Source organism: Anopheles ziemanni, chromosome 2, assembly GCF_943734765.1.
Source record: "Anopheles ziemanni chromosome 2, idAnoZiCoDA_A2_x.2, whole genome shotgun sequence".
NCBI classification, from domain to species: Eukaryota; Metazoa; Arthropoda; class Insecta; order Diptera; family Culicidae; genus Anopheles; species Anopheles ziemanni.
In genome coordinates, this window is record NC_080705.1 from 93,262,299 (window position 1) to 93,275,408 (window position 13,110).

A 13,110-nucleotide genomic window follows, 5' to 3' on the forward strand; every position below is an offset into this window, starting at 1 on the left:
AAACAAGTTAACCCGGATGCACCGCATCCGTGAGATAGAAATTTGAGGGAGAAATATCAGGAAACGGCGAAAAGGAATCCCATCAACTAGCCATGTTTATTCGATGCACGAGGAAAAAAAACATATGGTGCACAAAATTACGTATGCAGACAGCAGAAACCTGTTTCTTCCACGCTGGTTCACCTCCAGCCTACTGCCATTTTGAGGGACCACCGTGTGCTGGTGGTAGCGTTGGTTGATAGTGAACATAGTTGTTCGGTCAATACAAATGCTCCTAACCGCCTCTGGTTCTCGATCAAAAAGATCGAGTTTTTTCACTTTCTGTCCTCAAACATTCTCAAATCAACATGCCATCCATATTCCACCAATGGCTGGATACGGCATAAAAGGAACCGAAGAAAGAGATATTGCGGGTTAAACTGAGATCATGCTGTCGTGACTTTTGCCCGGTTTCCTGCGTACACCCGCCATTCCAATTAGAAGCAGTTTTCTTTTCTTTTTTTTTTTTTTATATATTTGATCACAAATCCTAAACGTTCAGACCGCTGTCTTACACGTCCGTCCAAAAACTGCCTGTCCTTTCGCTTTCTCTTGCTGATCGTCGCTCAATCCTCTCACCAAACGAACCCTCTTTTTTGTAACTCAGGATCTTAAGATTCTCTCTTGTGCCTCTCTTGTGTTGATAGCTAATCCTTTCATGACACATTCTCATTTTTCGTTACTCTCCATGTTTCTTATCTATTCTATTCTCTACATTACCTCACGGCATACATTCTCATTTTTCGTTACTCTCCAAGTTTCTTATCTATTCTATTCTCTACAACATTCTCATTTTTTCGTTACTCTCCAAGTTTCTTATCTATTCTATTCTCTACATTCACCCCCGCCCCTACTCTACTGAAAAATTTGATATAGGAACATATCCTTAAGTTTTTCCGGTTTCTTAAGCACTCTTTTCGGTCTGTTTTCCGTAATACCGTCTAGCCTATCTTCGGAATGATCTACCGATTCATGTTCGTAATCCTTTGGCGCTGACTCAGGTGTCACTGTCAGTTTTGTACTTGTATTTGATGGAAGTTGCTCCTGTTCTAACGCTTTCTTACAATCAACCACATTGCGGGTATATTGTACTCCACGTTCATTTTGAACAACTACTTTCGCGCCTTGTCTACTTATTATAGTATACCGGTCGCTTGAAAAGGTTCCATCTGTTTTATGTTTCTTCGGAAATGAGAGGAAAACTTTATCTCCCACGGCTATATCTGACTCTTTTGCTCCTCGACGCGAGTCGGCGTACGTTTTGCTAACTAATTTAGTAAATGTATCCCGCTCGCGCACGTCAGACCTGTCTATATCGGATGTTAACTTAGTTTCCCATAGACTAGGAAAAAATCCTCGATAACGCCATCCTACTAAGAGCTCAAAAGGAGTTACATTAAGTCTAGCATGTGGTTTTATCGTATTATGGATATGTACGTAAGCTTTTAGGGATTCCCTCCAATTTCTTTTTTCTTGTTTGGCCCCGGATATCGCTTTGATGATGCCCTGGTTTTGCCTTTCGACTGCTCCGTTGGACTGCGGATTTAGTGGGATCGATTTGTTAATTTTTATGCCTTTCTCCTCCCAGTACGTTATAAATTCAGCGCTTTGGAAGGGTGGACCATTGTCACTCTGTATTGTTAACGGTAAACCCCATGTATAAAATATCCTATTTAACGCCAGTATAGTACTCTTTGCGTCTAAGCAATTCATCTCGGTTACTACTAAGTAACGTGAGTATGTATCTACCACTATCAAGAACTCTCCTGCTCCACATCCTGGTAACGATAAAAAATCTATTTGGAGTACCTGCCATGGCCCTTCAGGAAGTTGACGGTTGATCAGCGGCACTGGTGGGTTTTTTTTTGAAATTACTAAACAGGTCGTGCATCTTTTTACAAAGCTCTCCACTTCCTTGCTCATGTTAGGCCACCAAAAATATTCTCTCATAATGCGTTTCATAGCAGAGATCCCAATATGACCTTCATGAGCCTTTTCCAACAGTTTAATTCGTAATTCCTTAGGTGGAATGATTTTATCTTCCTTGAAAACCATTGACCCTAACAAACGAATCGATTTAGATTCCGCCTCGTATCTTCTAAGCTCTGCCGGCCAAGATCTAGATCTAATGGCCATTCTTACGGTGGTAAGTTCCTTATCATTTTCTGACGCTAGCTCGATATCCTTCCATGATACGCTCAATAGCCCCTCATCCAGAGCATAAAGAAGATGCTTATCGTTATCCTCATCGAAAGGATCATCATCCTGAGTTTGGCCTATCAAACGCGATAAAGCGTCTGCTACGTTCAAATGACCCGGGATGCGCTTCACCGAGAAGTCATAATTTTGCAATCTTAATGCCCAAGCTTCAGCCCTTGTAATGGACCGTTTACTTTGTCGGTAGCCCTCACCATATATAAATTCGTTTGCTTCGGAATCTGTACGGATGACGAACGATTTACTAGTTAAATAAAAAGCAAATCGTTCTACTCCCCATACGATCGCAAGTGCTTCCCTTTGAGTTTGAGGGTATTTTTGTTCCGTTCTATTTAGCGCTTTTGAAGCGCAAGCAATTATACGCGGCTTTCCGTCCGTCCCAAACTGAACCAAAACGGCACCTAGGCCCACAGGAGATGCGTCTACATAAAGCTCAGTCTCGTCTTTGTAGTTGAAGTAGCCTAACCTAGCAATTGGTTGTAAAGCTTCGTACTTAAGAAAGTTGAACTCCTTTTCTTCTGAATCTGACCAGTAAAAGGATTCCGATTTTGCTAGCTCACGCAAATGTTTTGTTTTGTCAGCCCGCATGTAAATGAACCTTTCTGAGAAATTAATGAAGCCTAAAAAACTTTTCACTTCTTGCACGGACTCCGGTCGACGAAAGTTATGAATTGCTTTTAATTTATCCTCTTCAATACAAAGACCCTTGTCTGACATAAGAAAACCTACAAACTTAACTTTCGTCTCGCCAAAAACGCATTTGTTCGAATTAATACGCACGTTATGCGTTTTAAGCTGCTTAAGAACAGTTTTCAGATTTCTATCATGTAGTTCTTTTGTAGTACCGTGCACCAGAATATCATCCAAATAACATATCTGGCCTTGGCATCCAGACAATATCTTTGTTTGCATTATTTCTTGAAATATGTCTGGTGCATTGCACAGACCAAATGGTAGCCGCTTAAAACGATAGGTTCCATTACCCGCGAAAAAATTAGTCAGGTGCCGCGATTGTTCCGCAATTTCCACGTGGAAAAATGCGCTGGTAAGGTCGATTGTGGAAAACCATTTAGCACCATGAAGATCAGCGAGAATTTCCTCCAAAATTGGCATTCTGAATGGAGTACGAATGATACATTTGTTAGGGCCTCTTAGATCTACTACTAACCGAATATCGTCTTTGCCTTTTGGGACGACCAACAAGGAAGAGCAAAACGATCTTTCCATAGAATCTGTGACAATTTCTATAATTCCTGTAGCCAGAAGGTCTTGAAGTCGCCGTTGGGTTTCCTCCCGAAACGGCAGGGGAATATTTGTAAAAATCTTGCGAGATGGAGGTTTAGTGCTGTCATATGACAATATTACTGGAGACACGTTAAACTTCGGGAATTCATCTGTCGCCGTCACAGCGAGGATTTCACCGGGAAATCTAATAGGAACACTTTCATTAGCAACCGTGCGATTGACGTTCACGTCAAGTCCTAACCGTAAAACGCTGTACCTAAGAGCTGTATCCCTTCCAAGAAGTGGTTTAGCGCCTTTGATAACGTAGAATTTTTCGTAGAAACGTGGTCTGTCCTCTGAAATAAATAATTCGGCCACGAAGGTCCCTGTCACTTCGATTTCACCCGGACTGGCATACGCACGAAGCGGTTTATCTGAACCACTTGAGATGCAGTAGAGCTGCTTCTTTGAAGTTTCGTCGTTCTGTAGTTTATCGAAGATATCTTCATTGACGGTATTCACTTCTGCACCGGAATCTATTAAGAATACCACGGATATACTGTCTGCAATGCGGCCGAGGATACATCCTTTCTTGACTTCAAAATCGTGTAATGTATTAACGGCTAAAGCACTCTGTTCGACAACCTAAAAAATAATCATCAAGGATATTAGTTACCAATCATTTTTTTTTTTTTTTTTTTTTGTATTCTTAATAATTTACAGAGATTACTTCTATCAACAACCTTTAAATCATTATCAAATTATCTTATTTATTTCAGGATACAGAAAAAAGAAAACGTAATGGGCCAGATCAGGTCGAATAATCACTTACGACGTCCATTCCATCCTTTTCTTCCTCTTCCTTTGTAATCTTGGCGATTTTCTTTGTTGTCCCCGACCTGTCATCGTCTTGGGCGAACCGACGCTTTTGTGTACCAGGAGTTGGTAATTGCCGGCAAGCTCGTTCAAGATGTCCCGTTTTTTTGCAGTTTCGGCAGACTTTACTCACTGCATGGCACTTTGATGCTACGTGAAATTGGCTGGTACATCTCCAACAAGGATTAGAGCTATTTCCGGCTCCCATACTGCTTTGCTCGTAACTGCCACTAGGACCTCTAAAGTTTCCCCAATTTGAACGACCTTGATTTGCGAAGCTTCGTGCTCGCGATCCCGCAGGAAAGCTAATCCCAGTTCTTCCGCGTGTAACTGCTGCTACTGTAACTTCGGTTGCTGGTTGGTGCGTCTTTTTGAAAATTTCCTCATTGGTTTTATCTACCTCGTGTCCGCGAATCCTTTCCAACAGCTCCGCAAGAGTACCTCCTTTGCGCAGAATTTTGCGACCAGCTTCGCGGACTTTGATATTGAGCGCGTGTAATTGTATGACTTCTGTCACACTTTCCATGAGTTTTTCCTCGTCGAAATCGCACAGTTTAGCTGATGCTATCACTCGCTTAAGATATTTTAGATCTGATTCCTCCTTATCTTGAGTAAGTGACCTAAATTTTTGTCGTTGTATCAGACGATATTCTCGAGACCCAAAGAAACTTTTCAAACGTTTCATAGCGTTTGAATATGGAGCAATTGCTACATCGGGCGATGGTTGTTTGGGTGTTTCTTCCAAAACTTCTAGGAGTTTCGGTCCTGCCTTTACTTTAAAGACGTTGCTTTTAGTGTATTCGTCTGTAATGCCGGCAAGGTCCATGGAAGCCTCTAACAACTCCTTCCAATCTTCGAAAGATTTACGGTCGATTTCCTCCATTTTATCGTTTGGTTTACAATCCGGGATGTTTATTGAAACTGCCGATAACGCATTCATGGATGTAGCGAGTATTGAATTTTCTCGACCCTGTAAATCGATTGCTGTCGAATGCATTGGAGCTGGGTCAAACATTTCTTCAAATGGCTTGATTTTATGAATTTGCTTTCCATTTCCCTTAATCTTCTTCAATCTAGCGAACAGCAAAACGTTGCGTTTCCTTTCTGCCTCAAGAGCCTTCCGAAGTTTGTTCACTTTATTATGCTTTCTGAAAAGAAACATTTATTAGGATAAGGAATAGTAGATCTTTTTTTTTTTTTTTTTAACCTCTGATCGTTCTCACATGTAGCCCTCCCAGAGGCGTCCATGTATTATATTCAGTACGTAATGTAGCCCTCCCAGAGGCGTCCATGTAACAGTACTTTCCTTTTTTTTTTTTTTTTTTTTTTTATGTAGCCCTCCCAGAGGCGTCCATGTAACAGTACTTTTCTTTTTTTTTTTTTTTTTTTTTTTTTTTTTTTTTTTTTTTTTTTTTTTTTTTTTTTTTTTTTTTTTAAAGAGGAACGACAAACAGTTACTTAGATTTTTTATTCAGCAAATCAACGATCGTTCGAATCAAAAAGTGAGTGTTTCCCGCTCGGCAGGTGCACAGTCCTTCCACGTTACAGTATCCGCCAGCCTTGCCATTGATGACACAGTACTCTTTACATTGGATTGACGATATCACATTCGCTGTGTGTAGCGAACACTTGGTTTGAGGTACTACTCCTGTATCCTGCGCCGTCGATATGCTGGCAATAATCAGTACAAACGCAATAACTACAGACAACTTTGTCGTGACTTTTGCCCGGTTTCCTGCGTACACCCGCCATTCCAATTAGAAGCAGTTTTCTTTTCTTTTTTTTTTTTTTATATATTTGATCACAAATCCTAAACGTTCAGACCGCTGTCTTACACGTCCGTCCAAAAACTGCCTGTCCTTTCGCTTTCTCTTGCTGATCGTCGCTCAATCCTCTCACCAAACGAACCCTCTTTTTTGTAACTCAGGATCTTAAGATTCTCTCTTGTGCCTCTCTTGTGTTGATAGCTAATCCTTTCATGACACATTCTCATTTTTCGTTACTCTCCATGTTTCTTATCTATTCTATTCTCTACATTACCTCACGGCATACATTCTCATTTTTCGTTACTCTCCAAGTTTCTTATCTATTCTATTCTCTACAACATTCTCATTTTTTCGTTACTCTCCAAGTTTCTTATCTATTCTATTCTCTACACATGCGTTTTACTGTCAGCCGTCGGTGTTTGGCCGTTGACAAATAGTGTTCACACGGTGCCAGAGAAATGTTAGTACAAGCGCTGGAACATGCACTCGCACCGATTGCATGGCTTTCCTGTCACGTTTTGCTTCAAATCTTCAGCGCGACGAAAAAAAACAAGGAAAAGTATGTGTCGTGAAGCTTGATTGTACGGAGCAGCACTATGCGACGAAAGCGTCCAACCGTATTGGATTCCCGCTGCACAACTGAAGCAAAATGCAACAGCACCGTCACACAGGATGATGCAACGGGAGGATCACAGAATGGAAAGCATTTCACGAATGGCACGAAAAGGCACGAATTAAGTGGAGCGGAAAACAATAGCTCCGTGCACCGTACGGACGTCGAGCTCTTATGTCATGTGGGTTGCGGGCAAATGTTGTTGATTTCTATTTCGTACCCTCAACGGTAGTCGAGGTTTGCTGCGATAGGATTTTGAACTTCGTCTTTTGGTGCAATTTTGTTTATTGGAAGTACAAAGCAGGCCAGCAGGAAAAACTGGCTCTGTTTCAGCTATGTTCAGACCAGATGAAACAAGAGTTGCACCAACAATGGGTTTGCGTTGTAGTACAGGAGGGCACCCACACATTTTGTGCCGCAAGAAAGATTGATGGATATCGTGCGGTGCTGGCTGGCACTCCCATTTGTATTTTCCATTCAAGGACCTTTTTTAATGACCTACCTTCATGGAATGGTAATGGCAAATGGCGGTACCAATATAACCGGGATTAAAATCACGACCTTTCTCAAATCATTTTTACTCTTTTTCTACTCTTCACGGGTCCGAAAGCTCAGCGTCAATCATAGACGAATGCCGGCTAGACGGCAAGTGGAGATAGGCTTTGGCTTAAAACATTGGGCTCATTCGGCTTGGTTGGGCCTGATTGGGCCGGTTGGCGGAGGTAATGGATCCGCCGTCGAGTTTTGTAGCCCACTGTGGAGGCCGCCCAATATCTGGAACGGCAAGGCCACCGAGGTCTAGTCGTTCGTGCGTGAACATGAACTGCCTGCGGTCGAGGTGGGCCGAAGAAAAAGTTAAATAATTTAGATTTTAAGCAGCAGCGGAACCAGTGGGAGGTGAATGCTGCGAACGGTTTCGTTTGCAACAAGAACCAAAATGATTCCCACGGTTCAACCGTTCTGCGAATTCGTGTTCTAATTTGTGGTTGGAAATGAAATTTTCAGCATCTATTATTGCTTCTAGCTGCACAACTGTTGCGCAAAGAGTGTGTCGAAAAATTTAAACATTAATGAGCTGTACTTTTGTGCTAGGAAATTACATTAAACTAAATGTATTCCTCCGTAAAGGTGTATCTCGTTGTTGGAAAATTGCTCGGTACATTCAACAATTTAAATGCAAAAGAACCGAAACAAAAATGCAGACGAACAGAAACGAGGGAAAACGGGCAACTTTTTCAACCGAAAATTACAGTACGAGTAAAAGTTCTCACTGCCTTAAAGTACCGGCAGCCTCCAGCGCCGGGAGGATGAACAATTGCGGCTAATGAATGCAAATTTAAGGGCATCAGATTGTAAGGGATTTCCTCACAGAGAAATGGTCTAATGGTGAGCTACGGTACCGCTCGGAAGCCAACAACCAAGTGGTTTTGTATAATCATGGCGGCAAACTAATGGTGTGCGGCATAATGTTTAATTTGCACCAAGCATCCATTTCCAACAAAATGCAGCCCACGCTGCATAATCTTGAAGGGTTTGCGAGGTTGATTAGACGATCTACAAAAGATTGCCAACGGCTAGAGCACGAAACGGCACTATTGTCCATGCTAGTTAACCGGAAGGGACGAAAACTTTCCACTTTCTAACGTCGTATTGCTCTTTACATAATGTGCTGTCCAGTTTGCTTTGACCATAAGATTATAAACGCTTTGTGGTTTGGCGGAAATGTTTTCCCCGCTTGGAAAGATTCAATGTTTATCCTAAACCAGCATGATAGTGTACCGCACTTCCAGAATTTTCCAGTGTGCTGAACCTCTCACGGCAGCATCAACATTACATTACCAACATTGTGTTTTCGCCCCTTCGCTAGCGTTTCGTGAATTCTTGAATTTCTTGGCAAACAAACAGTCCTTCCGGGGCCCTCCGGCTCCAGGGGCAATGCAGTAATTTTCTTCGTCCTTTGTGAATTTTCGAGCAGCCCTCTCCCGATGGGAGCAACGACAAGTGGATGTTCCGGTGTTGGTGAAAATGCATCCGACGGGAGACATTCGCAGAAAGGAGCGGGATGGCCCACGCCATACGGATGTTTAATTATGACCGAACCTGTTTATCTGCGCCTCAGCACATCTGGGACACAGAAAGCAGCATCTGCTAGCTGCTCGAGAGTTCGTGGACTTACCTGCGATGGAATACGGGAGGTTTCACTATCCACTTCAACAAAAAAACAATATATCCGACAGCAAAGTTCAATCCGGGAGCCACAAAAGCACCGAAATATTTACTGAGATCGGTGGTAAAAGCAAACGACCTAATTGAAATGTGGTGCAATGCTCTGATTGATTCGAAAAATAACACTTCACCCCCATCGATTTCTGCGCCTGGATTCGTCAATTGTTACATTTTCTTGGAAAGTGAGGACGACAAAAAAAAAAGCGAATCCTTAAAATAACCAGAGTGCAACGTTTTGAGGGTCGTTAGGAGGCAAAATTATTCGTAAACAACCGATTCTGAAGAATTTTAGCTATGTTTCGTACGCTACGCGCAATTTGTTTGAATACAACAATAATGGGAAAGTGAAGAAAACATTGAAGTGTGTACGAACCGTACATCTTCCTATACTTTTGATATAGCTGATTTTCCCTAGAAGATCTTTGTCTCTGACGTATTACAATTACTCGATAATGACTTTTAACTGAGTCTTGCAGAAACCTTGTCCAAGAATTCAACAAAAATAGCAAATAAAATCAGGAAAAAGAAATCAGTTGTAAGAGATGAAGATTAACAAACTGTGCATTAACGGTCCAGGACATTTGAAACACATGTGTAAATAAAATATGATGTATATAGTTCAACCCAAAGGAAAAACCCCAAATCTTGAAGAATAACTTTTGAGGAAGCACAATAAGGCGGGGAAAAATGGTTAAAAACTATAAATATTTAACAACGTGTTCCAATACACTCCAGGATGGCAGAAAGGGGCAGGAAAAGTTATGAAATTCTTCTAGAAAGCCACGACTGACTTCCCGGCGCGGTCAAGTCGAGGGGTTTCGAAAAGTAATAACCTCTCCGGTGGAGGTTATCAGGCTATATATTTTTCACGTGATTGAACGTGACAGCTGTTGGTCAGGACATATTGTATCAACTTGCAGCTTCAACGTTTGGAAAGTGGAAAGGATAACGGTTTACGGTGGGGGAGTAGTTTGGGAGACGAAAAATTTCCACCATTTATCATATTCTCTGCAGATCTCACGGGAACAAGACTAATGCGTTGGGTGGTGCACAGGACAGGTGGAAAGCGATCGTGAACTCCTTCTCCCACCCTCCCCCTCCCCCCATCCTCCACGGTTTCCACGTCACGTACGAGTCCCTTCGGGTAAAGACTAATGAGTAGGAAATGAAACAGGAATACCGTGACCTGCACACGTAGCTCAAGATTGTGGCATGGATGGCTTTTCGATTTTATTACGGGGGGTTTTCCATCATGGAAAACGATAACGATGGCAACAGATGGCACTGTTTTGGTTAATTTATTTTAAAACAACCAATTACCATACATAGCCATGGATTTCTAGGTATTGGAACGTTTATTGTCAATGTTAAATCGATTAAAGATTTATCTAGAAGGCCAAGAGCAATTTTCCAATGAAAGCGGTTCCACTTGTTTTAATACATACATTTTGTACAAGCGTACAATGTTGCACTTTTCATTTAACGCAGCTCACTCTAGGGGATTGATTGGACGTTTTAATCAAATACGTCCTCTCACAATGTGCTGGGGATCATAAATTGAGTCTAGGTTGATCACATGACACACTAATAACTCATCCTTCCGTCCGTTGCAGACAAGAAAGTGTTCGTCCGGGCAAGTGCGGCCGGCGAGAAACGATGGCGGCTTCGAGGAACCTGTGGATACCGGTGGCCGGTTTGGTGGTGGTACTGTTGGCTGTACTGACCGGCCCGGTCGGTAGCTATTCGCCGTTCAAGAAGAACAACCAGCATGGTTCGTTTACCCGAACGGGCGGACCACCGAACGGTGCGACTGGCCAGCGGGAGCGGGAGCGCGAGCGAGAGCAGGAACGACTGGCCAGCCCGTACGTGGCTCCGTTGGCCGGGCTGGAGGGTACCGGGAAGCGGATGGCCAACGACTTCCTCGAGGACCTGGGCAAGAGCGCGTTCGATACGGTGTACCACTGGAAGGTAATCGATTTCATGTATCCGTCGCTCCAGCTGCGCAATAATGCGATTCGTACGCGGTAAGAACCTTGAATGCGTCACCCGTGACGTCATTACCTGCTATTAAAGTGTTCTCTCCGGGTTTGCAGTGAGTTTATTCCGGAAAATAACCTCCCGCTCGGAGTGGATCGGTTCCGAGACCGGCTGTTCGTGACGACACCCCGCTGGAACCCGGGTGTACCGGCGACGCTGTCTTATTTGCCACTGCCGGCCCAGGATCGAAGCCACCCGCTGATGCCGTACCCGGACTGGAGCTACCACACGTCACCGCGCAATCCCGACTGCTCCAAGATGATGTCCGTCTATCGTATCCAGGTGGACGAATGTGACCGCCTGTGGGTGCTGGATGCGGGCGTCACGGACACCCTGACCAACCTGCAGCAAGTCTGCCCGCCGAAGATCATGGCGTTTGACATGCAGAACGACGAGCTGCTGTTCACCTACGTCCTGCCGCCGGAGCAGATTAAGGAGGACTCGCTGCACACCAACATCGTGGTGGACGTGCGCGAGGGACAGTGTGAGGACGCCTTCGCGTACGTGGCCGACGTGTGGCGCAACGGTATTACCGTGTTTGATCTGCGGAAGTTCAAGAGCTGGCGCACGACGAACCACCTCTACAACCCGAACCCGATTGCCAGCGACTACAACTACCAGGAGTTGAACTTCCAGTGGTCGGACGGTGTGTTCGGAATGTCGCTCGCGCCCGTCCACCGATCCGGCGACCGGATGCTACTGTTCCACCCGATGTCCAGCTTCATGGAGTTCCAGGTACCCGCCTCGATTCTGCAGAACGAAACCGTCTGGGAGGGCTTCGGGCTGGCGGCTAAGGCATTCCAGCCGGTCGGAACGCGCGGTCGCCTCGGCCAGTCGTCCACCTCGGGCGTGGCGAAGAACAACGTGCAGTTCTTTACGCTCGTGCAGCAATCGGGCGTTGGCTGCTGGGATCTGAACAAGCCGTACAACCGCAACAACCTCGGCGTGGTGGAGAAGAACGCCCAAAAGCTGACCTTCCCGAACGACCTCAAGCTGGACCGCGAGCTGCAGCAGTCGGTGTGGGTGATGAGCAACAAGCTGCCGGTGTTCCTCTACGACAAGCTCGACTACACCCAGACCAACTTCCGCGTGCTGATGGCCGACGCCCGGAAGGCCATCGAGGGCACCGTGTGCGATCCGAGGGTGCCACCGAGTTTGGCCTTCGATGCCGCGCAGCTGGAGTGCGAGCTGCAAGTTTAGCGACACTACCAAGCCGCGGCCCTTTCCGCTCGCCACTCAAACCACCGGAAGGTCCAAGATCTATTGCTAAGTGTTTTTACCCCCTATAGTATAGTGACAACAAAGGAGAAAACTTTAACTCGCAGCAATCATCTTATGGACCGAACCAATGTACTTCCGACCTCAGACCACCAGTGATGATGCGGGGTTGTGTCACATATTCCCATGAATTACTGTAATAAACTCCTCTATGAAAGATTACTGAACATTCAGAGTTTATCTCATGAACTTCAGCCGAGGAAGGAGCGAAACAAGAGAACCGTATCCGACCATTTTGTTGGGGAATAATTCGCTAACGAAGGCACGGGGGCATCATGAACAAGTGACGGCTTGATTTAATCAAATCTTGCGAAAACATCTATGCCAGATTTGCTTCCCTAGAACCCCCTGCAAGTTCGTGGTGGTCGAGAAGGCCAAGGATTGATCTCATCGTTAATCATCTCTCCGATATCGGATAATGGAACGTAGAGGGAAATCCATTCCGTATCCAGTTAGTGTCGCTCCTAAAGGAGGTGCAAGGGGAAAGTGCCGACAAATTGTTCGCCAAGTCGCACAGTCGTGTATCCGATGCAATCACAACGACCTCACACCCCCACCATCCCAAGAATGTTGTCCCCTTCGTCGCCGTAAGACACGATTTTCCATCCGTAGCGAAATTCGTACGAAAAGTTTGCCTTCCACATGGAGAAATTGTGCTTCCTTTACCGAGATCTTTGTGTGCGATTCGCTTTACCCAGCAAATCATGCATTTTGCCGATGCTTGTCGTGCCGAAATGGACCATCCTAGTCGATTCTGCACCGAGTGCGCTCTGTGGAAGCTCACCGTTGCAGAATAAGTGGGAAGAAGGACCTTATTGGAGCGTAGTGCTGAGT

The 13,110-nt window shown here is 44.6% G+C and overlaps 1 protein-coding gene across 1 annotated transcript; it reads left to right on the top strand.

The window, feature by feature from the left end:
- The first annotated feature begins 10,578 nt into the window (after positions 1–10,578).
- Positions 10,579–12,367, top strand: LOC131281298 (protein yellow-like). The gene is made up of 2 exons (XM_058310575.1): positions 10,579–10,985; positions 11,055–12,367. The coding sequence occupies exons 1-2, from the start codon at positions 10,618–10,620 to the stop codon at positions 12,196–12,198; spliced, it is 1,512 nt and encodes a 503-aa protein (XP_058166558.1). The 5' UTR covers positions 10,579–10,617; the 3' UTR covers positions 12,199–12,367.
- Positions 12,368–13,110: the final 743 nt, after the last annotated feature.